The sequence below is a fragment of the Garra rufa genome, chromosome 1 (assembly GCF_049309525.1).
Source record: "Garra rufa chromosome 1, GarRuf1.0, whole genome shotgun sequence".
NCBI lineage: Eukaryota > Metazoa > Chordata > Actinopteri > Cypriniformes > Cyprinidae > Garra > Garra rufa.
In genome coordinates, this window is record NC_133361.1 from 37,409,308 (window position 1) to 37,427,572 (window position 18,265).

The 18,265-nt window shown below is 34.7% G+C and overlaps 2 protein-coding genes across 2 annotated transcripts; one reads left to right on the forward strand and one right to left on the reverse strand.

Annotated features, from left to right (window-relative positions):
* The first annotated feature begins 2,097 nt into the window (after positions 1-2,097).
* clpp (caseinolytic mitochondrial matrix peptidase proteolytic subunit) lies at positions 2,098-5,674 on the forward strand. Its single transcript, XM_073835382.1, has 7 exons — positions 2,098-2,165; positions 2,514-2,615; positions 2,750-2,821; positions 2,925-3,021; positions 4,527-4,714; positions 4,791-4,896; positions 5,011-5,674. Exons 1-7 carry the CDS (start codon positions 2,154-2,156, stop codon positions 5,235-5,237), a joined length of 804 nt encoding a protein of 267 aa, XP_073691483.1. The 5' UTR covers positions 2,098-2,153; the 3' UTR covers positions 5,238-5,674.
* Positions 5,675-6,763: 1,089 nt separating this feature from the next.
* On the reverse strand, positions 6,764-16,821 carry aldh3b1 (aldehyde dehydrogenase 3 family, member B1). The gene is made up of 10 exons (XM_073835386.1): positions 16,710-16,821; positions 12,344-12,516; positions 12,152-12,262; positions 11,841-11,961; positions 10,658-10,743; positions 9,735-9,816; positions 9,259-9,651; positions 8,157-8,323; positions 7,513-7,612; positions 6,764-7,421 (listed from the first exon to the last, which is right to left on the reverse strand). Exons 2-10 carry the CDS (start codon positions 12,503-12,505, stop codon positions 7,222-7,224), a joined length of 1,422 nt encoding a protein of 473 aa, XP_073691487.1. The 5' UTR covers positions 12,506-12,516; positions 16,710-16,821; the 3' UTR covers positions 6,764-7,221.
* Between the last annotated feature and the right edge of the window lie 1,444 nt (positions 16,822-18,265).

The window sequence follows — 18,265 nt, forward strand, 5'->3', positions numbered from 1 at the left end:
ATCCATTACATCACATTTTAGGTAATATAATCAGACTACTTTTTGTTTACTTTTAACCTAATTTGTTTATCACATTGATTTGATATAGGATAATCTCGTACCATATTGACATAAAAATACAAAGAGTAAGATTCCATTTGTTATTAATAACATTAGTGTTTGTGAAGGAACAGCAGGGGGTTTATGAGTGTAATGAAAAACTAATAATTAATGAAATCATAACAAATGTTAAATTAAAATAAATAATTTTAAATCAATCCAAAATAAATTAAAAAAACTTACTGAAAAAATAAATATTTTATTTGTTTACCTGGATGTTGTGTGACCATAACCAATGTCAGAGGACCAATGCACATGCAAATGTGATACTTAAAGGAGTAGTTCACTTTCAGAACAAAAATGTACAGATAATGTACTCACCCCTTTGACATCCAAGATGTTCATGTCTTTCTTTCAGGCGTAAGGGAATTATGTTTTTTGAGGAAAACATTTCAGGATTTCTCTACATATAATGGACTTCAATGGTGGCCCCAAGTTTGAACTTCCAAAATTCAGCTTCAAAGGGCTCTGAACGATCACAGCCGAGGAAAGAAGGGTCTTATCTAGCAAAACATTCAGTTATTTTATATACTTTTTAACCTCAAATGCTCGTCTTGGCTAGCTCTGTGTGCACTCTGTGTAGAGATTAAAAAGTATATAAATTGTAAATGTTTTTAGAAAACAACAGATCATGTTGCTAGATAAGACAGTTCCTCGGCTGGGATCATTTAGAGCCCTTTGAAGCTGCATTTAAACTGCATTTTGCAAGTTCAAACTCGGGGGCACCATAGAAGTCCATTATATGGAGAGAAATCCTGAAATGTTTTCCTCAAAAAACATAATTTCTTTACGACTGAAGAAAGAAAGACATAAACATCTTGGATGACAAGGGGGTGAGTACATTATCTGTAATTTTTTGTTCTGAAATTGAACTACTCCTTTAATTATTAAAATATTTATTTTAAAATCTCAGGGGTGCTTCAAGTAAATATATTAGGAGGAAAAACAATCAGATAACAAAAAAAGCCTGTGAATGTGTGCTTTTTAATGTGACAAAGACAAAAGACTTCCAAAGACATAGACATACATGGTTAAATAACTTACAGAGGGATAATTCAAATAAAAATCGGTGTGTTCATCAGTAGTTGATGCAATGTTGAAACCCTTCTTAAACCTTAGTCAGTGGTCAAGTACTGTACCCATCTAATGACTGCTTTGTGAATGTCCACAAAACCTTTCTGATTGTATATAGGCTATTTTCGAAAGGAAAATTTAAAAGATGAAAAGGAGGAATTAGGGAGAATCTGTAAATTATGAATTATTACTATTGTGTAAATAATGTAGGCCAATCATGTAATCTGTTAAGTAATTTAAAATGTAATTTAATCTAATTACAAGAACTTAATTTTTGGAATCTGTTTATGTAATCCACATGTAACATCGGTTACTAACCAGCTCCAGTGGTGGATTAGCTTGGTGAGATGCATTATTATTGCTAATAACTAATAACTGCTAGTATTCATGCTAATAAGACACAATTGCAGTATATCTCACTTTAGAAATACATTCCACAAAAAGCTTCTAGCTGAATCTGCGATGAATTGCGCCATCTAGCGTTGCCGTCTAGTTTCATTATGCGACAGTGGATGTGCTTCACCAGAGCACCTCCGCGAGGAGAGACTCCAAAGTCAGCTAAACTCGTCAGGACGCTTCCTGTTCTGTTTTCTGTTCGAATGAAAGTCAGTGGAAGAGATGCGGCAGTTTATTGTATTTTACCATAGATATACATATCTATAGTATTTAACTAGGACGTCTTATTACAGTGGAAAATGTATTTTTCTACAAAGACCTGACCACAGTAACAGCATAGATTTTCACGCTAACAAACTATAAATAATAACATACATAACATGATAAACAAAGTCTACAATTTTTACAATTTTGCGGCATTTTCTATTCATTTTACGACCCTTCGCTTACATGCATCAGTAAACGTTATACACTTTCTCGACTTCGCTATCTCTTTCTTCAATAGAGTCTCTGGCTTCACTAGCAAGCTGCCGAATATCACATCCGGGTCAAAAGGGGTCGCGTGAGGGTTGCTCAAGAGAAACATGTTGTTACGTGTAAGTATTAAAATACCTTATGTAAATTAAATATTATTTCTAAAAAGAAATATACCTTTGTATGTGAAACAACTCAGTCGTGTAGCAGCAATGGCATTTATGATAAACACGCTATTGTACAACTATTCTTTTGCTAGCAGAATTGCCTTGTGTTAAATTAAGGTATCTTTGCTCGTTTTCATAATACGTTTTTAACTGACACGTAAAGTAATGTCATCAGGCTGATTTGTTTTCTATGGAGTGCTGTGATGTCAAGCTTGCCACGCTTGAATGTCCAACGACCTTGGATACATAATGCTTACTGTCTTTTTGACCATTGATCATCATCTTCATAACTTGTTTTTATAGAGGGTCTTACAGTGTGGTGTTTCTGCACTCAAAATTAATCGGTCCCTTCACCAGAGTGCGCTATGGAGAAGTCCACTCATACCTATAGTTGTGGAGCAGACGGTAAGAGATCTGATGAATATCTGGTATCAAAAAGTCATTTCAAGAGCCTGTAACTGTAAATTAAATTGTTCAATAGTGCCGCTTTTTAGTGTCAAGGAACCTGACAGCTACTTTAAAAGTCTTTTCTGTTCCAGGGCCGAGGAGAGCGTGCATATGACATCTACTCAAGGCTGCTTCGAGAAAGAATTATTTGTGTTATGGGTCCAGTAAGTTAAAATGCAGGAGAAGACACAAAAGGATCTGAAATGGTTTTCAGAAAGCCCTTTTCAGCTGTTTCTTATCTGTTTTTCTGTCCTTCTCTTTATCTAGATCGATGACTCCGTAGCTTCTCTGGTTATCGCTCAGCTGCTCTTTCTCCAGTCTGAGAGCAACAACAAGCCTATTCACATGTACATCAACAGTCCTGGTGAGAAACACAACCACATCAACAGAAAAAAAGATTGTAGCAGCTTTGTATTCTGATCATTGTGTTTATTCAGCTTGCAGTTCACGGTTAAGTTTAAAATTTTCCCATTTTAAAATTTTCTGTTGCTCAAATGAGATTGCTTGAGACCTGTATGAGAATACATTAAGTAACTTTACATGCTGGCCATATACAGTCAAACAAGAAAAAAAAATTCAGACACCTTCAACATTTCTCACATTATCACAGTTTATTCACTGTAGTTTAGAAATCGTAATAAAATATGACAAAAACTGTCAAATCAAATGCTTGGTCCCAAAATTGTATCAATTTTACTGGTAGTCCACTGTATGAAGATTTTTTGGGTATAATATGCCACAGTTTACTTTATTTTGCTATCCTCACTTACATAAATGAACTGTAGTGTCCTGCACACACTAGTAAAAAATATCAAAAATTATATCTGGTGTCTGAATAATTTTTGGTTTGACTGTAAATATCTGGAACTGCACCCAATTTCACATTTTTGGTCAATTAGGGCTTCTTTTCCTCCTCAAGTATGAGCTCACACTCAAAAAGTTAGAATTGTGAGATACAAACTCGCATTTGCGAGAAAAGTCACTTTGTAACTTGCCATTGTTTATACCTCAGAATTCAGAGAAAAAAAGTCAGAATTGCGAGTTTGCATCATGCAATTCTGACTTTATAACTTGCAATTGTGAGTTTATATCTCAAAATTCTGAGAAAAAAGTCAGAATTAGGTTTTTATATTAGAATTCCGAGAAAAAAGGAAGAACTGCGAGTTTATATCTCAGAATTCCGAGAAAAAGTCAGAATTGCAAGCTTGCATCAGAATTCAGAGAAAAAAAAGTCAGAACTGTGAGTTTATATCTCAGAATTTCGAGAAAAAGTCAGAATTGCAAGCTTGCATCAGAATTAAGAGAAGAAGAAAAAAGTCAGAGTTGCGAGTTTATATCTCAGAATTCTAAGAGAAATGTCAGAATTGTGAGTTTACAAATCAGAATTCAGAGAAAAAAAATCAGAATTGCGAGTTTACATCTCAGAATTCAGAAAGAATTTCTGAATTTTATATCTCAGAATTCAGAGGAAAAAAAATCAGAATTGTCTCAAAATTCCAAGAAAAAAGTCAGAATTGCAAGTTTACATCTCAGAATTCAGAAAGAAAAGTCAGAATTGTGAGTTTATCTCGAAATTCAGAGAAAAATATCAGAATTGCAAGTTTACATCAGAATTCCGAGAAAAAACTCAGAATTGTGAGTTTATATCTTGCAATTCTGACTTTATAACTTGCAATTGTGAATTTATATCTCAGAATTCGGAGGAAAAAAAGGTCAGAATTGCGAGATAAAAAGTTGCAATAACTTGTTTTGTTTTGTTTTGATTTAGTAGCGGAAACAGGCTTCCATAATAAACTGTTCCTTTCCAGAATATTTGATTTTATAGCTTTTTATAGCTATTTTTTTTTTTTTGGTCTATCTGTCTTGCAGGTGGTGTGGTTACATCTGGACTTGCGATCTATGACACTATGCAGTACATCTTAAATCCTATATCTACCTGGTGTGTGGGTCAGGCCGCAAGTATGGGCAGTCTTCTTCTGGCTGCAGGAACCGCGGGCATGAGGCATTCCCTGCCCAATGCCCGAATCATGGTGCACCAGCCCTCCGGAGGAGCAAGGGTAAGAATGGGGGACAAAGGAAGACAAAAATAGGCAACTGCTTTCACAACTTTAATACCAATATGTGTCATTTCAGGGGCAAGCAACAGATATTGCCATACAGGCTGAGGAGATTCTCAAACTTAAAAGACTAATCAACAACATCTATTGCAAACACACAGGGCAGCTTTTAGAGACTATAGGTAATTTTATCTGCTACAAATCTTTCATTAATTTTACAGTAATACATGGGTTATTAACTTCACATTGCATGACTTCCTGACATTAAGTTTCTATGCTCTGTTTTCCTTGCGTAGAGGGTGTGATGGAGAGAGACCGGTACATGAGCCCGATGGAAGCGCAGGATTTCGGGATCATCGACAAAGTCCTGGTTCATCCACCACAGGCTGGGCAGGATGAGCCAGAACTTGTTCAAAAAGAGCCCACCAGCCCTGCAAGCGCTTCCACCTCCCCTCAACCTCAAGCCTCTGAGCCGGGCCAGTCCGGCAGCAGCCCTCCCTCTTCATACAAACCTGAACCCTGAAATAGACTCCCAGCAGGAGCGAGTGAACTACTGCGTCACTGGTTCAGTGTCTCTTTTGGCAGATGTTTGAGGGGACAGTCACCAGCTCACACATCGTATCTGAACCTTGTGACCTTCCCTTTGTACCTTTTATTGAGTATCACCAAAACTAGTCTTTACAGATGCAAGTGTAAAGAAACTCAGTCTAGCCCTTATATTTGGATGATGTACAAATATAGGTATCTTTAGCAAGAATTAGGTTAATTGTAAACTAGATGGGAACACATGCTTACAACACAAGGATGAAGTCTGTATTATTTAGATGGAGTGTGTTACCACGTCACACAATATACTTTGAGTTGTAAATGTGCCCCTTGTTTAATATAAACCATGTCAAAATGATTTGAAGCTGGAGATTTTATAAATAAATATTAAAATAAATCATTTGGTTAAATAAGGATGGTTTTCTTGTCTTTTTAACTTCCACTACTAGTCAAACGTTTTTGAACAGTAATGATTTTAAAATAAGTCTATTCTTCTCACCAAGGCTGCTTTTTTTCATCCAAAATACATCAAAAACATTAATATTGTGAGATATTTTTACTAAAAATAACTTTTTTATTTGAATATATTTTAAAATGTAATTTATTCCTGAGATCTAAGCTAAAATTTCAGCATTATTACTTCAGTGTCACATGATCCTTCAGAAATCATTCTAATATTTTTTCTTTGATGAATAGATCAAAAGATCAGCTTTTGAAATAAATCAGTATAATTTATTTATTCTGAAATAAATTTTAGAAATGTATATTTTTATTTAGCAAGGATGTATTTAATCAAAAGTAATGATAAAGATATTTATAATGTTACAAACGATTTCTATTTCAAATAAATGCTGTTCTTCTGAACTTATTAATCAAAGAAACCTAAAAATATTCTACTCAGCTGTTTTTAACATAATTTGTTTTTTGAGCACCAAATCAGAATATAAGAATGATTTCTGAAGCATCGTGTGACTGGAGTATTGATGCTAAAAATACAGCTTTGAAATCACAGGAATAAATTACATTTTACTCAAATAGAAAACAGTTAAATAGTAAAAAATATTTCAAAACTTTACTGTTTTTGCGGTACCTTGGATCAAATAAATGCAGGCTTGGTGAGCAGAAGAGACTTATTTAAAAACAACAAAAAAACTTAAAAAAATAAAATAAATCCGAATAGTTTACACTACAGTTTTTGGATCTGTATGATTTTAAAAAAAAAGAAATATGCACATATATTCAACAAGACTGCATTAATTTGATCAGAAGTGATAGTAAAGACTTTCACATTGTTTCTTTCACAGTGTTTTGTCTATTTCAAATAAATTCTCTTCATTTGAGCTTTCTATTCATCAAAGAATCATGAAAAAAGTATGTCAAAATCATTTACGTGTAACATCATGATGTATGCAATGTTATTTTCTTTAATGGTTGGTACGTAAACCAAATTCCACTAAAAAACAAACCAACTGTTTTTGAGCTGTTTCTTAAAACAAAAATTGAAGAAATGCAGTTACAACAGTATAAAAAAAAAAGCCACATTATGTTTTCTGAGGGCAAACATGTTAGACTTTATTTTTGTATACAATTCATAAAGTACAAATGCTATTATAAGCTATATATAGCAAATATGTAACAGTAAAGATGCTGAATTACCTTAAGTACAATAATGCTTTTCACTTGTGTTTGATAACAAATATAGATGATCCATTTAATGAAAATTTTGATTTTTTAGTCTACAGATGCAAATGAGCACATAAAAAGTTGAGTAGTGTATTCAAATAATAGTAGTTAAAATAAATGTATACTTCTGGTTGCATGTTCTCAATGCTGACCTCTGGTGGTGTTTTGACAACATCACAATAGAAAATCCAAAGATAAGTTTTGCGTTTTTAACAAAACTCTCTGTAAAACCTAAGTGAATGCCAAGCCATCCTCAATGTAAATGTCAGACATGGTGCTCACATAATAGAACATCCTACCCACCCTTTCTTCTTGGAGGTGGTGGCCCAGCGCAGCCAGCTGAGATTGCTTTCAGTATAAGGTGGGTAGCGCAACACATTGACACGCTCCAGGCCCCATCCCCTCAGCATGCAGCCACGCTTGTGACTGAATGTCTCAAAGCTCCAACGACCGTGGTAGTTGCCCATTCCACTGGCGCCTGGACCAAACACAAAAAATCAGATTTCACACTGTCACTTTCACTCAAAAAAAGCAGTGCAGTTACATTAAAGAAATGCACTCAGCCTTACCAACTCCTCCGAAGGGTAATCCAGAAAGGGTCATGTGAACTATTCCATCATTGGAACAGAAGCCTCCACTGCTGGTCCTCTCAAGAACTGTAGTTACAACCTTCACGAATAGAGATATGCGTTGATTCATTGCTTACTTCACACTTAAAGTTCACTTCCAGAATAAAAATGTACAGATAATTTACTTATCCCACTTATCATCCAAGATGTTCATGTCTTTCTTTCTTCAGTCAGAAAGAAATTATTTTTTGAGGAAAACATTTTAGGATTTCTCTCCATATAGTCAAAAAACTCTGGAATACGGAATACACAGAGTTCACGCAGAGCTAGACAAAATGAACATTTGAGGTTAAAAATATATAAACTGTCACTAAAAAAATAAATAATAATAATTGATAATTTCACTAGATGAGATACTTCTTCCTCGGCTGGGATCATTTAGAGCCCTTTGAAGCTGCATTTAAACTGTATTTTGAAAGTTCAAAATCGGGGACACAATAGAAGTCCGCTATATGGAGAGAAATCCTGAAATGTTTTCCTCAAAAAATAATTTCTTTATGACTGAAGAAAGAAAGACATAAGTAGTTTTTTTTGTTCTGGAAGTGAACTTCTCCTTTAAGAACTTTTGTTGTTTGCTTTCTTACCTGAGACTCATCAGAGAAGGCGTAGAGAGCCAGAGGCTTTTCCCTCTCATTCATGAAACTGATTCCTTCATCAAGAGACTTTATGGTTAGAATGGGGAGGATAGGGCCAAAAATCTCCTCCTGCATTAAAGCGTCTGACTCCTTGACATCCACGAGAACAGTGGGGGCTGAGATCGTCCATGAAAAAGCGAAAGAGAAAAGGCTCAGAATTGTCTACTATTTATTTTGTGAAATATACATCTACATATTTTAGGAAATTCAGCAGGTCATGCAGAAGCCTACATATTCTGAAAATGCATTCTATATATTGCAGCAATAGTGCTTTAAATTGATCAAAAGTGATGATAAAGACATTTATAATGATACAAAAAAGACAAGTATACAACTCATAAACTACAAATGCTCACTGATATTTAAAATATTATGAGCTATATGTAGCAAATATGTACTAGTAAAGATGCTCAATTACCTTAGGTAAAATAATGATTTTAATGAACGCACCTTCAAAAATCATTCTTATATGCTTAATTGGTACTCAATTCTGTAATTAATTTCTCACCCTCGTGTCGTTCCAAACCTGTAAGACCTTTATTCATCTCAGAACACAAATTAAGATATTTTTGATGAAATCCGATAGAACAGACGGCAACAAGGACATTGTTAAAATAGTCCATGTTACATCAGTGGTTCAACCATATTTTAAGAAGTTACGAGAATACTTTTTGTGTGCAAAGAAAACAAAAACAACAACTTTATTAAACAATTTCTTCTCTTCTGTGTCAGTCTTCGACATGCGTTCACAAGAGTAAATGAGAGCATAAAATTAAGTTTGAACCAGTGATGTCACATAGACTATTTTAACAATGACCTTACTACCGTTCAGGGCATTGAAGATGTCAGTTGTGTTGATGTCTATGCAGGATCAGAAAGCTCTCTGATTTAATCAAAAATATCTTTATTTGTGCTCTAAAGATGAATGAAGGTCTTACGGGTTTGGAACGACATGAGGGTAATTATTGACAATTTTAATCTTTAGGTGAACTAACCCTTTAATGTGTCCTTCCTGAAGAAATATATTGAACATGTAACCTTGTTTACTTACCAATGTACCTTGTCTTTCTGTCACTCTCTCCTCCTATCACTATCTTTCCCTCAGACTTCTTTAGCATCTCAACCAGTCGGTCCCAGTGCCTGTCAGTCACAATACGGCCCATGTCTTGGCTTTGCTGGGGCTCAGACCCATAGAAACTCTCCAGAGCCTCTTTCATAAAAGGTAACAGCATGTCTCTCGTCTCAGCAGTGCATAAAACATAATCTGGAGCCACACAACTCTGACCTGCGTTGAAAAACTTAGCCCACACCAGCCTCTTAGCAGCAGATTTCATGTCTAGCCGGCCATATATCAAACAAGGGCACTTTCCACCCAGCTCAAGAGTTACTGGGGTGAGGTGCACCGCTGCGGCCTGCAGGATGCAACGAGCCACTGACTGCGAGCCTGGAGGAGAGAAGACATGGGATGTTGAAGCAAATATGGAAAGGTGACAAATTTCTATTACTGATTTCAATTCAAACTTTAACCTGTGTAGAAGATATGATCAAATCTATTCTCCAGCAATGTCTTGGTCTCTTCTGCTCCACCACAAATGACTGCATAACACTCCTACAAGGCAAAACACACAAGGCACAAACAAACCCAGTCATGAGAGGTTTACAGACCTTATCATGAACACAGTAGCACCATAAGGCTAAGAAATGTTAAAGGGATAGTTCATCCAAAAATAAAAAATTCTGTCATTAATTACTCACCCTCATTTCGTTCCAAACCCATATGTGACCCTGGACCACAAAACCAGTCATAAGGTAAAATTTTACAAAACTGAGATTTATACATCATACGAAAGCTCAATAAATAAGCTTTCTATTGATGCATAGTTTGTTAGGATAGAACAATATTTGACCGAGATACATCTATTTGAAAATCTGGAATCTGAGGGTGCAAAAAAATCAAAATACTGAGAAAATCACCTTTAAAGTTGTCCAAATTAGGTTCTTAACAATGCATTTTACAAATCAAAAATTACATTTTGATATACTTACAGTAGGAATTTTACAAAAAATCTTCATGGAACATGATCTTTACTTAATTTCCTAATGATTTTTGGCATAAAAAAAAAAAAAAAAATTTTGACCCATGCAATGTATTTTTGGCTATTGCTACAAATATACCCCAGCGACTTAAGACTGGTTTTGTGGTCCAGGGTCACATATGACCTTCGTTCATCTTCGGAACACAAATTAAGATATTTCTCTGAGCATGGTAGGACCATCTATGGAGGGTCAGAGAGCTCTTGGATTTCATCAAAAATATCTTAATTTGTATTCTGAAGATGAACAAAGGTCTTATGGGTTTGGAATGACATGAGGGTGAGTAATTAATGACAGAATTTTTATTTTTGGGTCAACTATCCTTTTAAGTTAGATGAGTCTTTCGCAAGGGTTACCTGGGACAGGTACTTTGGAATAAGTTCAGCAAGAAGCTTTTCGGTTGCTCGACTTATTTCTGATGGCTTCAGAATAGCACAGTTACCTGATAAAAAAAGACATGATTAAATAAAACATATTGCAGATGTGCCTCCTCAGATTTGAGTCAATGGATTTCCAAAGACAAAAAAAGTGATATCACATTTGATAATTACAATCTACAATTATTGTACGTACAAAATTAATAGGTTCCCTAAGCCTTTGTAATTTGTAAAGAATCCATCCAAAATTGTACAATAACAACAAAACAATCAAAGTGTTTTAACAATTAATACATATTATACATCCTTTTAATTATCAGCCTTTGTGAAAATTAAGCATGCTAGAGAATCTGTGTTGCAAAATGTTTTCCAAACACAGAAATAAGGTGCAGTTTGAAGTGAACTTCAGTTTAGAATTCAAAATAGTCCATTTACAGAGGTGGCTAAAAGTATGAGCTATTTTCAGTAGTATTTTCAACTTTTGCTGTTGTTTACATTTTCAAACAATCAATTTGCCATTAATTGTAATATTCCAGTGAGATTTTTCAGTGCTCCACACAGAGATTGGATCTCATCATCATCCATTCTGTCTGGAATGACATGAAGAATCAGAACAGAATGTTTAAAGCAGCTTTTGCCCTATAGGTTCACTTAGGCACATATTTTTTCAGGTAGCTTTGCAGGTAGGTCTCTTAAAGTATCTTGGAGACACTGCCATAGTTTATTTGATTGTAGTCTGCCTCAGTGTGTTCTGTTTTTCATTTTAGTCCAGACAAACTGGATGATGATAAAATCAGATCTCTGTGTGGAGCACTGGCTGTTGTCAGACTCCTTGTGGAAACAAAAATGTCACTGGATTATTATAATTATTGGCAAAATGAATGTTTGGAAATGTAAACTGATATTTCCTACTGACACACTACAGCAAAATAAAGAAATAACTGGCTTAAAACATTAAAGCATTTTTTGCTGGTGGAAATACTAGTGTTCTAATAATTTTGGCCACCACTGTTTGAAGGATCAAAAAAGTTGATAAAAGCTTTTCTAAGACAGGAACAAGTATTGTTTTGGTTTTGGGACAACTTTGATGAAAGGTTTTGATCCACTTCAAATGTTGACTACTGTATAACAAAGAAATATATTGAAAGATATCTATAGGTACCTGCAGCAATTGCACCAATCAAAGGTGACAAAATAACCTGAAGTGGATAGTTCCATGCTCCAATAATCAAAACAACACCTAATGGCTCTCTGCGTACAAAACAGTCATCAAACTTTGTTGCCTAAAATACAAATAAAAAGGAGAGAGTAAACAAACTAAAGCATTTTCAAGGAGATCAATCTTACATCTGCTTGGACCAGAATCTTGAAGGTGTTCTAATGAATACTTTTGCTGGAGCATTTAGTTCATATTACAGCTGGTGCATGTGTTAAGTTGAAAGTTATATAATGATATATTAGTGTGCATCTCACCAAGTTTGTGCCCACATAAGTGGGCTTCATCCAGGTTTGCAGGTTGCTAATGGTGAAGCAAATGTCATTCACCACCATATCAATCTCTGACAGCACTGCCTCAAACTTGGGCTACAGGACAGATAAGAATAAAGCGTCACTTGTGCTTTGATTTTAAAAGTACTTGTGCTGTCAACCTGTGCATATGCATACCTTAGCAAGGTCTTCATGCATTGCCTCTAAAATCTGGGTTTCATTGTCTTCAAGCAGTGACATCATGGCCTCCAGCTGAGTCAAACGGAAGTGGACAGGAAGGGTCACACCTGAGCGGAAAGCACCCCGCAGCTTCTCCAGCACCTGTTTCTGGCCCTCCATATCGACAACACCTGTGTTGGACATTGGGGTTGCAGAGGAGGTCAAAATGTGTGTACACAATATTAAGAATGTAAAGATAAAGCATTCTTTTTAACAGAAGTCACAGAGATCTACAGTGCCTTGCGAAATTATTCATACCCCTTCTTTTTTTTTCCACATTTTGTTATGTTGCTGCCTTATGTTAAACTACTTTAAATTACTTTTTTCCCCACATCAATCTGCACTCCCTACTCCATAATGGCAAAGCAAAAAATAGGTTTTTAACATTTGTGCAAATTTATTAAAAATAAAAAACTGAAAAGATCCCGTTGCATAAGTATTCACACCCTTTTCTGGGACACTCGAAATTTAGCTCTGGTGCATTCATATTGCTTCTAGATGTTACTACACTTCGAGTGGAGTTAAACTGTGGCAAATTCATTTGAATGAGTCTGATTTAGAAAGGCACACACCTCTCAGAAAAGGTCTAACAGCTGAAAATGCATATCAGAGCAAAAACCAAGTCCTGAGGTCAAGATAATGGCCTGTAGAGCTCAGTGACAGACTTGCGTTAAGGCAATGATCTAGGGAAGAGTTCAGAAAAAAATCTGCTGCATTGAAGGTTCACAGAAGCATGTAGCTATGAGGGGCCTTTCAATAATTATGGCCTATACGGCCCCTCATATGTAGCCTCCATTATCTATAATGAAAGACGATTGGAACAACTAGGACTCTAGAAAATGTCTGCCAGCCCCCATCCAAGCTGACAGAGCTTGAGAGGTGAAAAGGTGAGGCAAAGAATGGCAGATAATTGCCAAATGCAGATGTGCAAAGCTTGTCACGTCATACCCAAAAAGACTTGAGGCTGTAAAGGTGCTTCAACTATGTACTGAGTTAAGGGTATGAATACTTATGCAATGTACTTATTTCAGTGTTTTATTTTTAATAAATTTGTAAAATTTGCAAATCTGTTTTTTTTTTTTTTTTTGCTTTGTCATTATTATGGTGTATGGAGTGTTAATTGATGTGGGGAAAAACTAATTTAAAGTAGTTTAACATGATGCTGCAACAAAACGTGAAAAAAATGAAGGGGTATGAATACTTTTGCAAGGCACTGTAGGTGTGGTTAGTTGGCTTCTCCATGGAACAATGCATGAGACCCTAAAAAAATCCTCCAGTCATATTTCTATTTATTGTACTTGAAGTGCACATGATTACACAGCAACCACAAATGACTGTGATTCGTTCATCCTGAACAACGCTGATAAAAGTAACACGACCCAAACAACACCAGCGGTTGCCTGTCTGAAAAATAAACAGACGAATGAAACGACACTCATATATTTTGATAGATTTCAAATTGAAAAGATGTAGTGGATAGTTAAAATAGGACAATTATTATTTAGGTCACTCACCTCAAATGACAAACTGACTACGAAGCCTTGCCCATTTAGATTAATGTCTGCATTTCTGTTTGTTTCTGTTTTACCTCCTGATTCTTTGGCTACAAGCTATCTCACCAAATATGAATTTTTGGTTCTATCAAAATCCAATTTTAATTTTTCTTATGAGCACAACACAACACAGAAAGAAAGAGATGCAGAGGTTTTTTGTATCATACATGTCACTTGATCACTGCTCGTCTTTTCAGCAGTATTTTCACCAGCTAAAAATAGTTCAAGTCAGTCATTTCTATCTTTTGCTGTAGAGTGTCAGAAGGAAATATCAGTTTACATTTCCAGACATTAATTTTGTCATTAATTGTAAAAATCCAGTGAGATTTTTGTTTCCACAAGGAGTCTGACAACAGCCAGTGCTCCACACAGAGATCTGATCTTATCATCATCCAGTCTGTCTGGAATGACATGAAAAAACAGAACAAACTGAGACAGACTACATCCAGAAGAACTGTGGCAGTGTCTCTAAGACGCTTCAAGAGACTTACCTGCAAAGCTACAGTACTGTTTCAGAAAGTTTTAGGCACCTGTGTAAAATGCTGTAAAATGAGAATGCTGTCAAAAATAATGTCATAAATAGTTTGTTTTGATCAATTAACTTCTATTAACTAAATTAAATCAACATTTGGTGTTTTCCATTCTTTGCGTTTAAAGCAGCTTTTGCCCTAGGTTCACTTGCACATAGTTTTTCAGGTAGCTTTGGAGGTAGGTCTCTTGAAGCATCTTGGAGACATTGCCACCGTTTATTTGAATGTATTATTTGGACACACTATAGCAAAAGAAACATATAACTGGCTTAAAACATTTTTTAGCTGGTGAAAATACTAGTGTTCTAATAATTTTGACCACCACTGTAACTGGGTGTGAAGATATATGATGCCCTTATATAACAGGGCCTGTATTCACAAAACATTTTATCTTAGCACTAAGAGTTCTCCTAAAAGCAGTAAAAGTTTTTAGCTATTAGTTTTCTCTTAGGATTTATTCACAAAGCTGCTGAGACAAACTTTTACTAAGAAATAGTAGTCTTCAGCTAAGAGTAAGGGCGGGGTTGACCTCATTGCTATGGATGATGTCAGCATGCTAACTAACTATGCACACAGTGATTGGCTGATAGGGGAGGGGTCTCCATCAGAGATTTATTCATAGAAATATTGTAGAGGGCGATATTATGTTGCCACATTCAAATAAAGGTTTAAAAATAAATATGTTGCCACTAATAAAAATTAGTGTCAATATTTAAACAAGTACATGCTCAGCTAATTGTCAGCCTCTTACATGCGTGCTTCTCATAAACAATTAGCAGATATGCATATAAACAACATTTTAATTGACCGACTAGAATAATCATGGCTGATAGTAAGACATGCAAATGTAAAAGAAATCTGAACTGGACTCAAGAACAGCTTCTTACCCAACCTGTTAATGAAAACAAGGATATAACCAAATGAAAATTTGGAATACAGATAACCTCCAAAACCAAAAAAGATGCATGGGAAAACATGTGTGTGCCAATAATTTTTAAATTTTTTAATATATTTTTACTGGTTAAAATAGAAATTGTATTGGTTTTAATAGTAACTGTAATGATGCCTGTTAATCTCTACTGATAATTGGTCACCTTCTATTGGTGGCTTGTTAAAATCACTAAATTCTAAAGGAATATGTCCCCAAAAAACTGTACAGGAAACCATTTATTAATTAAAAGCTGATGGTTTGTAATATTTGTAATGGTATTTGTATTGGAAACAATTAGAATATCTGTGATGAATGATTGTTTTTTTTTTTTTGTTTTTTTTTTATCAGCAGAGAGGATAGGCCTAGTTTGTGATTTGGTCTTAGTGACTTAGGAGTCCTCTTCATTACTCTTAATGTTTCACAGATTTAGGAGCTAGTTTTAGCACTAAAATGCTTTAGGAAATACTCTTAGAGCAAAAATTTAGGAGTCCTAAATTTAGGATGACACGCCCATTATTTTAAAATGTTCTCTTAAATCGGCAAGTTATGAACTACTTTTAGCCTTAAGATGTTTGTAATACGGGCCCAGATACATAATAGAGACAAAAACAATTCCTCCACTCATATTTCTATTTATTGTACTTGAAGTGCACATGATTACACAGCAATCACAAACGACTGTGATTCGTTCATCCTGAACAACGCTGAAAAAAGTAACACGACCCAAACAACACCAGCGGTTGCCTGTCAGGAAAATAAATAGCCGAATGAAACGACACTCGTATATTTTGATAGATTTCGAATTGAAAAGACATAGTGAATAGTTAAAATAGGACAATTATTATTTAGGTCACTCACCTCAAATGACAAACTGACTGCGAAGCCTCGCCCATTTAACTTTAGATTAATGTCTCCTGCATTTCTGTTTCTGTTTTATCTCCTGATCCTTTGGCTACAAGCTATCTCACCCAACAGGATTTTTTTGGTTCTATCAAAATCCCATTTCTATTTTTCTTACGAGCACAACACAACACAGAAAGAAAGATATGCAGAGGTTTTTCGTATCATACATTTCACATAATCACTGCTCGTCTCTCTCAGCTCTGCATAATAGTTTACACAACGCTGTTGTATTTACTTTCTGCTTATAGCCAAGCCACAACAATGCAATATAAAACGGGAACTAGTGAACAACCTTAAAGAAACAACACAACATGCTTATTTACAAAACGTGAATGACTATTCAGAAGCCCTTTACAAGATCACCCAAGTGTGACAAACTTACATAACGAGAATAATTATAAACCTACCTTTCTTACAAAATAACACCACTTACTGGTACAGCCTAATGTTTTTTCTACTTTAACACGTGAAGACTAGTTCCGGGTTTTCGCGTTTCATGCAGAAAATTCAAGTTTGTCAAGTTTGGTATCTTAGTCATGCTGCAGACCGAAAAAACCTGCTGTTTAGTTTATTGCACCAGAAACTGCAATTTAAATACATTTAAAAAAAATGAAGACGAGACATTTATTCTAACACCGTAGATTTATGCAATTCTGAATAATATTTTAATGTAGCTAAATATTTTTTCTAAATTACATTGAATTTGCGCATAATAATGCACGTCTATATAGACTCTTAGCACTGGCTCGCACTGGCCCGACAGTGGAAAAGCGGCTATTTTGTTAAAGCAACACTAGTGGTGAAGATATGAGGCACAAACACAGGGTGTTATTGAAACTGTTGCAATAACTGGCGTTTGCATACAGGTTTCTGCAGGTTTTATGAAGATTTATGATGCGGGACTTTTTTAAGAACGAGTATAGAAAATTGAAGATATAAACTGAAGGGACACAATAGGCTATGTCAGCATGTTCTCTAAATGTAAATGTCTAGGGAGCACACAGATTGTAAGCTATTAGCAACACCTTAAAGTTATATAATATCATATAAATATATATATAACTTTAAGAATAAATATAATCTCCTTTACTCTTAAATTCATTAAAAAAACAGTGCAAAAGTCTTACAGTCAGCATGACTTTTGCACTTTCAGTGTGCAATTGAAAAAAAAGTGAATTTATGATTAAAAAAAAGAGCAAACATCTGGCATTGGGGTCATAAATGTCAAATATACAAGAAATGTTTCTATACACCCTATTGTTCTTGTTTTGAGCAGAAACTCAATTGTGTTCAGTTTTTCACGACTTAATTGTTCACATGCATTTCAAGTAAATGTATCTTGATTTAATGAGGTCTCAAATATGTATTAAAAAATACTGAGTAAAATATTAATTTCTTGTAATGCATAAAAACTTTAATGTAATGCATTAAGACCTTTTTAAGGCTTTAAATTATGAAAGGTAAATTAAGACTTTTAAAGACATTTTTAAGATACACAAAAATTTTGGATGTAAATTAAGTCAAATGTAGCACTTAAAAAGGTACATTAATTAATTATCTGCAGGAATGTGATCTTATGAATCCTTAAATGAAGTGATTAATATGATATTACTACTGGTTTTTGTGTGAATTTTGTTTAATGTATTAATTGACACAATGTAAATAACAAAAAGGTTTTCAGATATTAATTAAAGTATTCATTGTTTGTTTGTTTTGTACAAACTAAATGGCTTAATGTTTGCCATTTAGTGGCTATATGAAATGCCCTGCATTGCATTGTAATAAAAAGTATATATTCTGGGTATACATTTAAAAGTTTTATTAAGTTTATTAGGTTTTATTCATTTTATGTTATTTAATTAATTTTAATTTTGAATATTATTTTAATAGTAATGAAAGCATGCACTAATTGAAAAAACAAAACAAAACACAATGACGGGAAATGCAAAAAAGAAAAAAAAAG

Excerpts from the sequence above, each read along its gene's own strand:
- clpp (XM_073835382.1), top strand. Across the intron at positions 2,822-2,924 it reads TTATTTGTGTTATGGGTCCA|ATCGATGACTCCGTAGCTTC; the intron begins GTAAGTTAAAAT and ends CTCTTTATCTAG. Across the intron at positions 4,897-5,010 it reads GCAGCTTTTAGAGACTATAG|AGGGTGTGATGGAGAGAGAC; the intron begins GTAATTTTATCT and ends TTCCTTGCGTAG.
- aldh3b1 (XM_073835386.1), bottom strand. The coding sequence starts at position 12,505 with ATGGAGGGCCAGAAACAGGTGCTGGAGAAGCTGCGGGGTGCTTTCCGC. Across the intron at positions 12,263-12,343 it reads TGCATGAAGACCTTGCTAAG|CCCAAGTTTGAGGCAGTGCT; the intron begins GTATGCATATGC and ends TCTGTCCTGTAG. Across the intron at positions 7,422-7,512 it reads ATTACCCTTCGGAGGAGTTG|GCGCCAGTGGAATGGGCAAC; the intron begins GTAAGGCTGAGT and ends TGTTTGGTCCAG.